Source organism: Scylla paramamosain, unplaced genomic scaffold (genome assembly GCF_035594125.1).
Source record: "Scylla paramamosain isolate STU-SP2022 unplaced genomic scaffold, ASM3559412v1 Contig78, whole genome shotgun sequence".
NCBI classification, from domain to species: Eukaryota; Metazoa; Arthropoda; class Malacostraca; order Decapoda; family Portunidae; genus Scylla; species Scylla paramamosain.
The window spans coordinates 75408-91671 of record NW_026973743.1 but is presented as its reverse complement, the minus strand read 5'-3'; the positions used below and the strand labels follow the sequence as shown (position 1 = coordinate 91671).

At 40.6% G+C, this 16264-nt stretch overlaps 1 protein-coding gene and 1 pseudogene across 1 annotated transcript; one reads left to right on the top strand and one right to left on the bottom strand.

Annotated features, from left to right (window-relative positions):
• Positions 1-16264, bottom strand: part of LOC135098747 (dnaJ homolog subfamily C member 2-like) — a 28219-nt pseudogene that overhangs the window by 3727 nt on the left and 8228 nt on the right.
• On the top strand, positions 7531-16180 carry LOC135098736 (uncharacterized). The gene is made up of 7 exons (XM_064001127.1): positions 7531-7569; positions 13072-13198; positions 13318-13510; positions 13729-14009; positions 14877-15050; positions 15504-15680; positions 15850-16180. The coding sequence occupies exons 1-7, from the start codon at positions 7531-7533 to the stop codon at positions 16170-16172; spliced, it is 1314 nt and encodes a 437-aa protein (XP_063857197.1). The 3' UTR covers positions 16173-16180.

The window sequence follows — 16264 nt, the reverse complement described above, 5'->3', positions numbered from 1 at the left end:
GCATAGGTCAGAACCAGCATAAGTAAGCTACCTGCAGTATGTCAATCACTAATACTAATACTGTTGTACTGTAAAGTCATAGTCTAGGACATAAACACATAACTATTGTGCCTGTAAAAGAAACATATGAAGGACAAAAGTCAAGACTGTCATACACCAAGGACTCCTTGTACTAATCATAACTATCAGTGGAGAAATAGTCTGAAAGGTTTGACTATCCTAGGGAAAACAGGTCATACAGAATATCCAGATCATTTGGGGTGGATTGTTCTAATTTAGATTAGCTTGCTTTATGCTACTTTAGATTTAGCTAATCAGATAAGGTAATGTAACATGACTTAAATAGACCTAACATAGTTCATTTCAAAAGTGATGCAGATACCCATATGTCTGTTGGAGCAGCTTTTGGGTTCAAGGCTTAGGAAATTTTTTGATTTAAGAATGACAAAAATTATGTTTTTTTTTTTTTTATATAAGCAACAATTACTGCTACTACTACTACTACTACTACTACTGTTGGCCCTCCACACTCACCTCCTGTGTCAAAAAATTACTACTGCTATTACTACTACTGTTGATCTCTCTCACTCACCTTTGTCAATTAACTACTACTACTACTACTGTTGATCCTCCCTCACCTCCTTCATGAGTACCTCCCACCCTTGCATCTTGTCCTGGGCCACTTGTGCTAGTTCCTTGTTGAGTTCCTCCAGGCGGGTCAGCTCCAGTGCCTCACACAGCAGCTCCACATCTGTCATGGTCTGCACTCGCTCCCCCTCCTCTGATGCAAAGTAACTGTTGTCCTTACAGAGAGTCCGCAGCATCTGGGAATAGAGGATACTATACTAATGATTTTCAGCCTCTCTGTTATTGCTGCAATGTTGCATATCTTGCTATCTTTTTACTGCTATTTTTTTTCTAGTAAACTCTGGAACTCCCTGCCTGCTCCAGAAGATCCTCCTTCCTATAACTTGAACTCTTTAAAATGGCTGGTTCCAACTTTTCAAAACACTTATCCAACAATTCTGGATAATCCTTATGATCTTTCTTTTGGGACTAGCATCTCAGTGGACTTTCTTTCCCCTCTTTTTATTGCCCTTGACCAAAGATCTTGCATAAAAAATGTTACTGAAATATGTGAGGAAAGGGTGAAGAGAGAGTATGTGAAGTTCAGAGCAAAGAGGAAGGGAATACAAGGGCAGGACTAAATAGAGAAATCTGTTGCAGTTATGTCCTCATGGAGTATTTATCAAGAGGTGTCAAATAAAGATAGACAGATACAGAGATGTTCTTTATCACTGTCACCATCACATCTATGCAATGACAAAGAATGTGTGCTTTATTCTATTTCACGTTGCTTTTTAAAATTATTTACGTGAACAAAATACAGGCAATCATAATTTGTATATATATTTTTTTAGTTTCCAAATTAATTTACACATTTGAACACTAAATTTAATGCTCTTTCCATCTTTCTAATACAAATGCAGTCCTCTCAGCCCCTTATGAACAGGAACTGTATCAAAATCATTTAAAAAATGACATCAAAGAAAAAGGAAAAAAATATAAATCTGAAAGTATATAATGAATGAGAATATTTTAATGTGAAATGTTACAGAAGATGAAAGTGGGTAGAGTTTCATTTTTTAGTTTTTCTTTTTTTTTAGCAAATTTTGTAGCCTTAAAATGAATGATAAAAAAAAAAAAATAAAAAAAAAAAAAAAGACTTGCCAGGTAGAATGATGGCTCCAGGCATGAGTCATGAGAACTATAGGGGCAGGTGACAGGAAGGGAGGACTGCGACGAGATGAAAGTGAAAGGGGAGAGGAAAGGAACAGGAGGAGGAAAGGATATAATGTAGTGGGCTTGCTTGCCATAGCCAGGGATCATTATTATTATTATTATTATTATTATTATTATTATTATTATTATTATTATCATCATCATTATTATTATTATTATTTTTTTTATATATATATTGGAGGATCACTGGCCAAGGACAACAAAGACTGAAAAAAAAAAAAGAAGAAAGAGGCCCACTGAGGTGCTGGCTCCTGAACAGTCAAGTGTTAGTCAAACAAACAGGGTAAGTGCCTTGAAACCTCGCTCTTGAAAGAGTTCAAGTCATAGGAAGGTGGAAATACAGAAGCAGACAGGGAGTTCCAGAGTTTACCAGAGATAGGGATGAATGATTGAGAATAATGGTTAATTCTTGCATTAAAGAGGTAGACAGAATAGAGATGAAAGAAAGAAGAAAGACTTGTGCAGTGAGGCATGCAGTTAGCAAGATCAGAAGAGCAGTTGGCATGAAAATAGCAGTAGGAGGTAGCAAGAGATTCAACACTGCAGTGATGAAAAAGAGGCTGAAGACAGTCAGTTAGAACACACTAGAAAGAAAGTGCACCACGAAAATTCAATATATTTGTCAAGAGAATTTTTGATTATGTTAGCGATCACAGCAGTTTAAGCGTCAAAGACAAGTGTGTGGTAAGTTCTTACATGTCAAGCAGATTCTACCCTCCTCCTCACCTTCCTCTCTTTTTTGAATGCTTTCTTCAGCACCTCTCTTTCCTTCTTTTCTACCTCCTGTTTTGCTCTTTGCTCTGCCTCCTCTGCTTCTCTTTTCTTTCTCTCTGCTTCCTCAGCTTCCTGCCTTACCTGAAAACACCAAATTTACACATTAGCAAGACATATCATTCAAAAAAAAGACAACATAGCATGGTATTTCAAAATATATGGCATTTCCGAGCATAAGACATGAAAAATACAAATCAATGAGAAAAATGTGAAGCCTTGGTCTGTTGTAGAAATCAATGCATATATGTGTCCGAGAGTAGTTAGAGATTGGCCTGGTGCTAATACTGGAGACCACAATGTGCACTCACCCTCTCCTCCTCTTCTTGTTTTTGCCTGATTGCCTCTGCTTTAGCCTTTTTCTGAGCCAGTCTTCTTTCCTTGTCTTCTTCTTTAAATCTTAAAAAAATTATATATATATATATATATATATATATATATATATATATATATATATATATATATATATATATATATATATATATATATATATATATATATATATATATATATATATATATATATATATATATATATATATATATAATTCTTCATCTCTTTCCCTCTTTTTCTATAAACTTACCCATTCTTTAGCTACAGAAGTAGACAGCAAAAGCAGGAATTAATTTTTCCCTCATAAGGAGTCAGAAGTAAAACAAGAACAGCTTCTTTGCAATCTAAATCATCATAAACCCTTCCATCAAAATGAAATTTGAAGTATTATGTAACAACAGAAAAAAGTACTCCTTGTGATAAATATCTCTTGGGATAATGCACAAAATTTCAACTTTTATTGGGATACAACGAAAATACACGAAATCAGTAATAAGTAACGAAACATACTTGGCTATCCTTGGGTCACAGGCATATGCATTGTCAACTAGCCTGCGCAATCGACCCATCTCCTCCTTCCGACGCCTCGCTCGCTCTACCTTGTTCTGCTTCTCTATCCATCGACGCTCCTCCCGGCTGGCAAGATTGACTGATTTAAAGAAGGGAAGGCGACCACAACATTGCAGTCACATTGCACTGTTACAAAATATTCAAAGAAACTAAAATGACCAGTTAAAGCAATCAGAACAATGTCGGTGCCAGTTTTCCTTGCCATAAGTCTGGGTATTCTGTCTAGCCATATTAAATTTTCTTGTTATTTTTTCCAATGTCAAGTCTAGGCTTAAGTTTGGGCATTATTTCCTTATTCAATTAAAATTTTATTCAATGTTAATGTTTCAAGATACAAATTTCACCATTTTTGCTGCCTTTGGGAAGATAAAGCAAGGCTGGAGTGGAATACACATAACTCTAAAAAGACCAGACATACAAATAGTGAAGACTCACTCCTGTCCCTTCTCCTTTTCCTCCTCATCCAGATATGAAAACTCTCGCCAGGAATCAAAGTCGTACCAGAATCCATAGAAGCGATCAACCTGCACAGTGATGAAAATTAAGTCGGTTAACAATACAAAATAAACACTATTCATAAAGAAATCTTGAAATGATGTTTTATGTGTAAGTTACTGGACCCTCTATGCTGAGGAAAATTATAGTGTATGATATTTTAAACAAACTTTCAAAATTACTGGTCTATCTTTCCATCAACATAGCATATGATGATGGTAACTATAAAAAGTAAACTGTCACCAAATATCTACTTGCATTTCTGCTACTAGTAATCTCACTTCTAAAACAGTACAAGGGAGATTGATGTGACTGTACAGGCCAATCACTCTCTCCAGTTACTTAATCTGCTAATCTGGACTGACCTTTTGTTTGGTGTCATCAGGTTTGCCCAAGCCAGGAACGTGCTTGTGGGTGGACCAACGAGCATTGCACTCAAACACCCGTGAAAATCTGCAATGCAACACTGTGCCTTACAAAGATGTGGTGGAGACTGAAGAAGAGAGAGAGAGAGAGAGAGAGAGAGAGTAGAGAGAGAGAGAGAGAGAGAGAGAGAGAGAGAGAGAGAGAGAGAGTGAGAGAGAGAGAGAGAGAGAGAGAGAGAGAGGAGAGAGAGAGAGAAGAGAGAGAGAGAGAGAGAGAGAGAGAGAGAGAGTTATATAATCTAATATATAGACCTGACATTACAATATGAGATGGAGTTAATCCCTTCAGTGATATGTAATCATCCACACCACTACAAGTAATGTATACAATCTTTATAACCACCTGCAAGAAAAAAGCGGTGAAAAGGAATAGATTTTTTGCAATTTCTAGCCAGTATAATGTTTGGAGATGGCTGTAGAATGTGAAGAATTGTCCCAGAGTGGTTAGTGGTAAAGAAAAGATGTACCAAATAGCAATGAATACTGAACTTTCAATTCTTTGTTGAGTCATTTTTCTTCCTAATAGGAGTTAGCGCTTGCCTTGTGTGCACAATAATTTTGACATTACAGTATGACATGGAGTTAAAAGACCTTTGAATTCTTTGTGGAATAAATTTTCTTCTTAGTGGGGATCAGCGCTTACCTGGAAGAAGTTTGCCTTATTGTGTGCACTGACAGCCGGCACCTCGTCATCAAACTCTGGGTCCACCGAGAGTCCCAGGAGCGTCGCTTGATGGGGTCCCCGAGAATCTCATAGGCTTTGGTGATGCAGGTGAAGTAGTCATCGTCATCCCTCACCTCCTCCCCAGCTGCTCGCCGCTTGTCTGGGTGGTGCCACAGAACCATCGTGCGGTCCTGTGAGGAGTAACACAATGGACGGAAGTGCACACTAATGCTGCACTCTCTTTCCTTTACCCAAGTGTTGGGTCATCCTGTTTTAAGCACGTACCAAAGGGAATGCTAATTATTATATTAGACTTACAGATATCTTAGCATAAAACCAATGATCAGAAAATATAATGTCTATCTATCTATCTATATATCAGGTTGCCAATCCCACATGGGGTGGCCCAGACAAACCACCACACACTCTTACAAATATCATTCACACTCATAGCCATAGGGGCGCCAACTATTCTTCAGACACATTCTCTCTGCTCTTCTGTATGCACCACCTAGCATACAATTCAAGAGCTTGTTAAAGCTAACAGTTATGGACATGGTTTCATAATTAATAGTAATTACTACAAACAACATGATGGCATTCCCTTTGGGTTCTACTTTAGCAAATGTATCCCCAAATGACTGGTGTGAGCAAAACTTCAATAATTAGCCATGCAATGTCAATAGCAGGCAACAAACTGCCTGTGCCAGATGATTGACAAAAGTCAACTGACAATGCTCCTCGCTGTGGGCCACAGGAAGGACACAGCTCGCCCACGCCCACTCACTGTCAGTGTGGCCACACTTATTTGGTACAATGCTCCCACTTTTCTCACCATTTATCACACTCACCTGCTTGCTCACAACCATTTGCCAGTGTGGCCATAGTCATAGTCTCAAACCACCCATACTACACCCCAGGAGCTTTGGTATAGCAAAGCCAACCACATACATCCATAGCAAGGCACAAATAAAATGTAGTTATTGAAAATATACAAATAAAATAAAAATACCAAGACTAAAAGGGCTGACACTGCAACTGAAAACTGGCACTATAAAAATACCTTCAAACAGCAGGTGCACTAAAACTTGGTACTCAGTACACTATACACTCTAGCTCCAGATGCCACCAGGACTTACACGCTCTTTTGATGTCATCATCAGAGGCCTTGTACCTGTGCTTTCGGAGTCCCAGTACTGCATAATGATCCTGGTCCTGAAAGGCAATGTTGTAGAAATGTATCAATATATAAAAGAAAGATACTAATCAAATAAATGACAGAGGTAAGTGATGCTCTCATAGTGAACAATCAAGACAGAACTATATATGCTAGATAAGTTTAGGTTTTGAAAAGAGCTTAGTAAGAACTGGTTCACAGAGTAGTGGGACAAATAGAACAGGCTTAGCATTCATGTGGTCAGCACCTACACCATAAGTGATATCATGAGGTTAGATGACTAGGCATATGCATATAGAGGCCAGATGGCAATAGGAAGGCTGACTGCATGGGGAAGAGGAGGATAACAGATTTTCATGGTTAGTACAGGAGTTATCCAGTGTAGGCCAGCCAATCTTTTGCAGTCTTCTCCATTCTTATGTTGCTATGACTGGACCATGCTGGCTGAGTTTCTCACCTTCCAGTCTGCTGGGTTGAGAGAGCGAAGATAGTGTATGTCATCCTCCACCTCCACCTCCTGAGCCTCCTCCTCCTCACTCTCCTCTTCACTTTCCCCAACTGAGGAGGTGAGGTGGCCCCGCAGACGCCGTGCCTCATATATGTGGAACCATCGTCCCACTGGTTCTACCTCCACCTGGATGAGTGCTGTGGAAGGGAGAGGTAGAGAGAAAATAAAACAGATATTACCAAGAATACCATTCAGGATGCTGAGGAAATAAAGGACATATTGTACAGAAAGAGACAGAAAAAGAAAAATACCATAAGAGAAGAACAACTAGAAGGTCATCTCTAAAAAGTACACACACACACACACACACACACACACACACACACACACCACACCACACACACACACACACACACACACACACACACAAAGAGACAGACCATGAAAGATAAAGAGATGTTGTTGCAGAGACTATACACCAAAACATCATCTGAGAAATTCTCATTCTACATACAAAAGCCCCCTGGTTAAGTTAAGTTAGTAGTCTTAATGGGGACATCCACTGGAGAAAGATGCACTGGTTAAGCTGGATTAGTGTCTTAAAAGGGGGGACAGGACTCGCCTTTCAGTTAGGTTGGGTAAAGTTAGGTTAAGCTAGAAAGTTCCCAGTTTTCAATATATGGCACCTCATCCTTAGACTTTCCAACGAATGTCAAAATTTGGCATAATTTAGCTTCTTCCACCCTAAAACTCCATTTTCCCACCATGTCTCCAAGCTTGTTAGGGACAGAAAAAAGATAGGATTTGTGGTGTTAAACTGCAATTTACTGGTAAGAATAGCATAATGGGAGATCTGGGTGATGGAGCCTCCCCAATTAGCAAGGTTAGTAATCTCACAGTTAGAATAGTGTAGTGGGGAATATGGGGGGATGGGATATTCTCTGTTTGTTGACTATTTTTAAGGATTTCTGCGCAAAACAGTGTTTTTAACTCCTTAAACTTTTCAGGCTTCCCAACTTTGGTTTATTTTGGCCTGCACTCCCCTACCTTAAAAATGTAAAAAGAAAACAGGAAAAGGAGTGGAGAAAATTAACGGTGAAAAAAAATTGTATTTTCGGACAAAATGAAAAACTTAAAATTCTATAGATATAAAATGTAGATATATTAACAAAGTTTCTATGATATCTCTTTCAAAGCAATTAACTAAAAATAAAGCCTGAGGGAAAGAAAAGGATAATATGGAGATAACCTCAGCCTCTTCTAGGGTTAATACGTACATGTCAGATAGAATTAAGGTTGTAGAATATCATGCAATATATATCAACTTCTGGAAACTTGTAAAAAAAAAAAAAAAAAAAAAAAAAAAAAAAAAAACAAGTTTTAATGAACTGATGCATTCCCATGCTACACCCTCCCCTTCCAAGTGCTTGAGGGTCACTGTTGGCTGGCTGCTGGAGCTGTGCAGGGCAGGGTGAGGTTAGCCATTAAGGGAATCAGAATACTTATAGTTATTTGAAGTTATTACTTAATGTATGAAAAAAAACAAAAAAAAAAAAAAAAAAGGCAAGGATTAGGGTTAGGGTTAGGTTAGTTTAGGTTACGTCAGGGTTAGGCTAGGTTAGCAAGACCTTCAAATAACTAAGTATTGTGATTCCTGTAATGGCTAACCCTGCCCTGCCCCACACACCTCAAGCAGCCAGCCAGCAATGACTCTCGACAAACTCAGACGAGGAGTGTGTAGCATGGGGATGCATCAGTTCATTAACCTTTTACCTTTTTTTTGCTTAAACAAGTTTCTGTAAGTTGATATATATTGCAAGATATGCTACAACCTTAATTCTACCTGACATGTAAGTATTAACTTCAGAAAAGGCTAAGGTTACTTCAGAAGAGGTTTAGGTCCATATTCCCCCAACAAACACTTACTATGATTTCAAAGCCACAGAATGTACTATGTGCCCAGGAGGTACCACCCCTGTCGCCCCCTTAATCTGTTCGGTAAAACTGCAGGGTTGGACCTCCTCTCTATTCATTAAAAACACATTGCAACGTGATAGAGTACTTACTATAGAACATGTCTGTGATGTTTTCAATGTGGGGAAGGCTTTTGTAAGGCCATAGTAATTAAATTAATAGCGCGCTGCCTCCAGAAACTAAGTCCACAATCATCCCAAGGATATAAGTTAGGTTAGGTTAGTAACCTTAGGGGGTCCAGGGGAGGCACAGCCCCCCTGGACCCCCTTTCTCACACATTGATGAATATAATTGAATACAAGAAGGGGAAATAATGAAAGTCTCTCTCTCTCTCTCTCTCTCTCTCTACCTAGCCATGTCGACACACGGCCTTGAAGACAAACCCTTTCACCACCACTACCACCACCACCACCTCCTCCTCTTCCTCCTCCTCTTCTTCTTTCGTATCATAGTCTATATTCTCCTCCTTTTTCTCCTCCTCCTCCTCCTCTTCTATTCCTCCTTCTCTATTCCTCTTCTTCATTGTTATTCCTCCTCCTCCTCCTCCTCCTCCTCCTCTTCCTTGTCTTCTTCCTTTGTGTAGTCCATATTCTCCTCCTCCTCCTCCTCTTCATAATCATCATCTTTTCTTCTCCTTCCTCTTCTTCTTCTTCTTCTTCTTCTTCTTCTTCTTCTTCTCCTCCTCCTCTTCTCATACCTCACATTCACTTTCAACATCAAATCCTCCTCCTCCTCCTCCTCCTCCTCCTCCTCCTCCTCCTCCTCCTCCTCATCTTCAGTAATTTCATGCCAACCAGAGATATCAAGTTAATGTGTCTTCGTATTGTTTTCCTCCTCCTCCTCCTCCTCCTCCTCCTCTGAGAACTAACGGGGATTTTATTCATTTTTACTCTCACATTCCTTCCCTACTCTTCCCTACCTCCTCCTCCTCCTCCTCCTCCTCCTCCTCCTCCTCCTCTGAGAACTAACGGGGATTTTATTCACTTTTACTCTAACATTCCTTCCCTACTCTTCCCTACCTCCTCCTCCTCCTCCTCCTCCTCCTCCTCCTCCTTCCCCTCCTCCTCCGCTGTGATTATAAAATATGTTGTGTATTACGTATATTGTTAAGCTCCAGGAGAGAAAGAGAGAGAGAGAGAGAGAGAGAGAGAGAGAGAGAGAGAGAGAGAGAGAGAGAGAGAGAGAGAGAGAGAGAGAGAGAGAGAGAGAGAGAGAGAGAGAGAGAGAGAGAGAGAGAGAGAGAGAGAGAGAGAGAGAGAGAGAGAGAGAGAGAGAGAGAGAGAGAGAGAGAGAGAGAGAGAGAGGAAAGGTTAACCAGAAAGAATTTTAAGTGAAAGATGGAGAGAGAGAGAGAGAGAGAGAGAGAGAGAGAGAGAGAGAGAGAGAGAGAGAGAGAGAGAGAGAGAGAGAGAGAGAGAGAGAGAGAGAGAGAAAGGTTAACCAGAAAGAATTTTAGTTAAGTGAAAGATGGAAATGAGAGAGAGAGAGAGAGAGAGAGAGAGAGAGAGAGAGAGAGAGAGAGAGAGAGAGAGAGAGAGAGAGAGAGAGAGAGAGAGAGAGAGAGAGAGAGAGAGAGAGGAAAGGTTAACCAGAAAGAATTTTAATTAAGTGAAAGATGGAAAGAGAGAGAGAGAGAGAGAGAGAGAGAGAGAGAGAGAGAGAGAGAGAGAGAGAGAGAGAGAGAGAGAGAGAGAGAGAGAGAGAGAGAGAGAGAGAGAGAGAGAGAGAGAGAGAGAGAGAGAGAGAGAGAGAGAGAGAGAGAGAGAGAAATAAAATAAAAGAACAAAGAAAAGTAAAAATTTGAAAGAGCTAGACAGACAGACAGACGAGAGAGAGAGAGAGAGAGAGAGAGAGAGAGAGAGAGAGAGAGAGAGAGAGAGAGAGAGAGAGAGAGAGAGAGAGAGAGAAATAAAATAAAAGAACAAAGAAAAGTAAAAATTTGAAAGAGCTAGACAGACAGACAGACGAGAGAGAGAGAGAGAGAGAGAGAGAGAGAGAGAGAGAGAGAGAGAGAGAGAGAGAGAGAGAGAGAGAGAGAGGGGGGGGGGACCAGTCTTTCCTCCAGCAAACTGTTATTCCCTTCAAAGTTGCACTAAAATTTTCCCTCCAGCCACAAACATTATCTCTATTTCTTACTCACCTCAAGGCCTCTCTCTCTCTCTCTCTCTCTCTCTCTCTTTCAGTTAGTGTGACTCACCTAGCTATCTATTTATCTGTCTGTCTGTCTGTCTGTCTGTCTCTGATGTAACTAAATCTCTCTCTCTCTCTCTCTCTCTCTCTCTCTCTCTCTCTCTCTCTCTGGCTCTTTAAATCTCTTAACCAGATGATACATGGCATTTTTTTTAAACAATGGTAATAATAATAAAATAATAATAATAAATAATAATAATAATAATAATAATAATAATAATAATAATAACAATAGCAATAAAAATAACAACAAATAATAATAATTAGAATGTTTTACCTTTAACGAAGCTTGAAGTTGGGGTGGTGGTGGTGGTGGTGGTGGTGATGCTGGCTTGGATGAACAGTAGTAACAATAATATCCTTCATTGTATTATATATGGTGTAAGGTCTTGCGGTTTGCATTGATCTTGAGGCTTATTTCAGTTAGTCAGCTAGGCCAAGCCTCCCCTCGCAGCCAGTCATCTGCAAACACAACGTATATGATGCGCTGTTGATTTGTCGTCCTTGTATTCCTTCCAGTGTAATTATGGTGTTGATTTAATGTTATCTGTTGATGTTTACTTAGTTCATTGAACATGGTTTTAAGAAGCAAAATACAGTCGCCTTGGTACAGCCAGCTCGCTCACTTTTATACAGCGTAATGCACCAGATGTTCCTGAACACACATTAACCTCGTCTCCGCAGAGCAAATTTTGTTGTTTTCTTGGTGAGAGAGAGAGAGAGCAAAACTGTGCACGGGGAGGGAGCCAGGGAGCTACAGGGAACCAGGACGCCGCTGTGTTGTTATGCCAAAACACTCAGCTGCGGCTTGTCATACCCAGTACGTCTTTACACTTTAAAAAGCTTGTCAGGGCGGCAATGTCCACTTGCTTACTTGGTAATGTGTCTCTGAGTCGCTGAATGTTGGCCAGGCAGCTGTTGTGTTCGTGGGACAGGTAAAATAAGCACAACAGCGGCTGGAACTCACCTCAGTCACAGATTCGTGCTTAAACTGTTTTGGCGCCGCCAAAAGACCATCTCAATATGCAGATTTAATTTCTTAACTTATGAAAACAAATTAATGTTTAGGGGATTTTATGCATTCATATTTTGTGGAAATATACTAGAAGAGGAAAAGTCTCACTAACCTTGAGTTTTATCAATTAAGGAGCAAAATAAGTGTTTTTGCCCGAAAATTTAGATGGTATGAAAAGCATACCATGTTTACAATCTTCACTATTGTCTCATTGTCTAGGTTATTACCTAGACAGACATGTAAAAATACTCTTAAACTATTTTAGTATTTCGTTAGATGGTAACAGATATCCAAAAAAGAGATAAGATACCCAGTAACTCTTGTGAAATATGACACGATGAATGACAGTCTTCACTACATTATGACTTTTATGCTACGAGAGAGAAATGCTTTTGATGCCACCTTGTCTATAAGAGCAGGGTGAATGAGTGGAAGCCCCAATAAATTATTATCCTTTATGATATTACCTTATCCTTTGCTGTGTGTGTTATTCTTCGTCTATAAGAGCAGGGGTGAATGAGTGGAAGCCCCAATAAATTATTATCCTTTATGATATTACCTTATCCTTTGCTGTGTGTGTTATTCTTTGTCTATAAGAGCAGGGTGAATGAGTGGAAGCCCCAATAAATTGTTATCCTTTATGATATTACCTTAACCTTTGCTGTGTGTGTTATTCTGCTCTTACCTTATTTCCACCCAATCCATAAATTTGTCTAAAGCTCCCCAATGACTCAGTACTAACAACCTGATTGCTGAGTCTATTCCATTCTATCCTGTCTTTCTTAAATCTATCCTCAAGCTTGAATCCATTTTTACTTCTTGTCCTTCCCTGTTTACTGCCTCAGAGAATTTTGCTTATATCACCCTTGTTGCATCTCATATCACTTGAAGAAATGGATTAGACCTCCTTTTAATCTAATTCTGCCTTTATTAAGCACAAACCAATTATTTATTGCCCTACCTGGAGAATTTTGCTTATATCACTCTTATTATGTCCCCTATACCACTTTCCAAGACCATCAGACCCCTCTTAACCTCTACCTTTTATTAAGTTTAAACCAATTATTTATTTTCCTAAATATAATTACTGACCCTGAAAATTGTGTTTCCCTTTGTGTCATTGCATTATCTTGCTCCATTTCTTCTCCAGAGTGTGTATGACAGCCTGTGTGGTGACATGGTGGTGTCTGTGGCTGACTGTGGCAGGCATTGGAGGTCTGGGGAGGAGGAGAGGATGGGGAAAGAGGAGGAAGAGAGGAGAGGTCCCTTCAGCAAATCCCCTTAGGAACCTCAGGATTTCCCTTACCTGTGGATATTGACCCCATTCCTTCAGGTAAGTGAAGTAATGGGTGGTGATGGTGGTGTAAATTATCAGAGAGCTATCATAAATACTATCACTGAGTTTATGTAATGTTGCTTCACTAGTCTTATTAATGGTGACACTTCACACAGGCCCCAGAGAACAGATCAACCAAGTGACATCCTTCATTGATGGGTCGGTGATCTACGGGTCCAGCAAGGAGGAGAGTGACGAGCTGCGTGCCTTCTCTGGCGGCCTCCTCAAGGTGCAGCGCGGCCCGGCAAACACCCAGATCCTCATGGCCGACACCAACCAGATTGACTGCAAGACCTCAGGAAGATTCAAGTATGTGTTTGTGTGATAGATGAGTGCATTAGTTAGTGAAAGGGTTATTCAGAGCCTTAGACTGATGTATTTTGAGGTGAACATGACACAAAAACAGCAGAAATTTCCCAATAATTAACAACAGAAAGCCAAGCAAACAATAAAACAACAGAGAAAATGATAAAAACACCACAGTTTTGTCTACCACGCCTCACCACTGACAGTCTCTCCACCACCAGAGCCAGGTCACGCAAGACTCGGGCAGCAGACGGCCAGCTCAAAGACATCGAGTCAGGTTCCCCAAACAACGTACTGGATTTGATGGAGGTTCTGCCTAACACTGACGTCAGCGATATCACGGAAATTCCTAGCGTGTTTGAGCGTGACGACCAGACACTGCCCTGCGACCACACTTTGCGTTTCCGCACAGCTACAGGGTGGTGCAATAATCTTAACTTCCCGTCCTTCGGCAAGTCGTTCAGGGCAAAAAGTCGACTCCTACGTCCTTCTTATGAGGACGGTGAGTGTCTGTCTGTCTGTATGTCTGTGTATGTGTGTATATATATGTGTGTGTGCATGTGTGTGTGTTGGTATTTGGGATAGGTCAAGAAATTAAGTGTTTAAGTTTGATGAAATAAGGGATAAAGTCAAGAGTAGATCAGATAGATGTCTATGTGTCTGTATTAGTGTTAGGGATAGAACATAAATAATGTGTTCAGGCTTTATAAAGTTAAGAATCAGAGAGAAGTCATTTCAGTCAGCTAGAGGTCCCAAAGTGATATAGAGAGCATGACAAGGATGACATAAGCAAAATTCTCAGGGTCAGTAATCAGGACAGGACAAGAAATAAAGAACTGAAGCTTGATAAAGTTAGGAAAGAGTATAAATAAATATGTTTGTAAATGAGTCTGTGGTGCCTTGTCTGTGCTGGCCTGTGTGGGAATGCTAGCCTTGTATTGTAGACAGAGAGACAGACAGATAGATATATTACTATTATTATTGTGTGTGTGAGTGTGTGGTGCCTTGTCTGGGCTGGCTTCTGTGGGATTGCTAGCCTTGTATGTAGATAGACAGACAGACAGATAGATATATTACTGTTATTATTGTGTGTGTGAGTGTGTGGTGCCTTGTCTGTGCTTTGTATAGGACTGCCAGTGTCACAGATAGATATATAAACTTAATTCTCACTGAAGTACCCCCATACTTTATCTTCTATAGGACTGCTAACCTGACAGATAGATAGATTAACAAACCAATTTCCTTACAGTACAATCAAGTACCCCCAAACCTTGCCTTCTGTGGGACTGCCAGCCTGACAGATAGATAAACAAATGAATTTCTTTACAATACACTCAAATACCCCTAAACCTTCTCTTGTCATCCCCAGGTCTGTCTAAACCTCGCGTCACTTCAGTCACCGGCAAGCCTCTCCCTTCCCCTCGGCTCATTTCCACCAACATGCACAACGACGTGTCTGCACCGCATGTCCGCTATACCCTAATGGTCATGCAGTGGGGCCAGTTTATTGACCATGATATTATTTTCACCCCCATCAACAAAGGTAGGTGTGTGTGTGTGTGTGTGTGTGTGTGTGTGTGTGTGTGTGTGTGTGTGTGTGTGTGTGTGTGTGTGTGTGTGTGTGTTTACATAGTTGTAGCTTCCAAGGTCTGATAAACTATTGATTTGTTGTCTCCTGATCTTTATATGTCTAGTTTTCTTTAATTTCTGCATACTTGTCACTAAAACTATATATTTTCTTAGTCTGTTCCTAACCTAATCTATCTTTGTTGTTTATCATTATCTGTTTTTTTCCATTAGTTATCAAATCTCCTGTTTCTCTTTCTCATTCTAGTGTTAACAGGTATATGTTTTCTAATATTAACTTAACTGTGTATGTGTTGATAAAAAAAAAAGTACTTATTCTCTCTTTACTTCATGTCTGTAAATACACTGACTCCTGGCCCAGCATCTCTTCACCTCACCCACTAAACACATTCACTTCTCTCTCTTCCAGGTTTCCAAGACTCGATTCTGGATTGCCGCAGATGTGACTCTCCCCAGACAGTCCACCCTGAGTGTTTCCCCATAGCCATTCCTCAGAACGATCCATTTTTCCCTCCTGTCAATATATCATCTGGCCAGCCATTCTGCATCCCCCTGACCCGCTCCATGCCAGGCCAGCTGACTCTAGGTGTGTGTGTGTGTGTGTGTGTGTGTGTGTGTGTGTGTGTGTGTGTGTGTGTGTGTGTGTGTGTGTGTGTGTGTGTGTGTGTGTGTGTGTGCAACATTTCCCTCTAACACACTGCACTCCTAATGACTATCTCTCTCTCTCTCTCTCTCTCTCTCTCTCTCTCTCTCAGATTACGATGCATACTGCAACCCAACAGTGCTCAATGAATTTGGCATAGCCTTCCGCTTTGGCCACTCTCTACTCAAGCCTTCCCTGGAGCGCATGGACGGAATATTTGCCAAGCGCAACCCTCCTGTCAAGCTGAGCGAACACTTCTTCAACCCAGACCTACTCTACCAGCCTGGGATGCTTGATGAGATCATCCGCGGCCTGACTACTGTGTCCATGGAGACACTGGACCAGTTCTTGACAGATGAGGTGACCAACCATCTCTTTGAAGACAAGCGGCAGCCATTCTCTGGCCTGGACCTGGCTGCCCTCAACATCCAGTGAGGCAGAGACCATGGACTGCAGCCTTACAATGAGTACAGGGCCCTCTGTAACCTGACCAGGGCGAGGTCGTTTGATGACCTGCACAGGGAGAT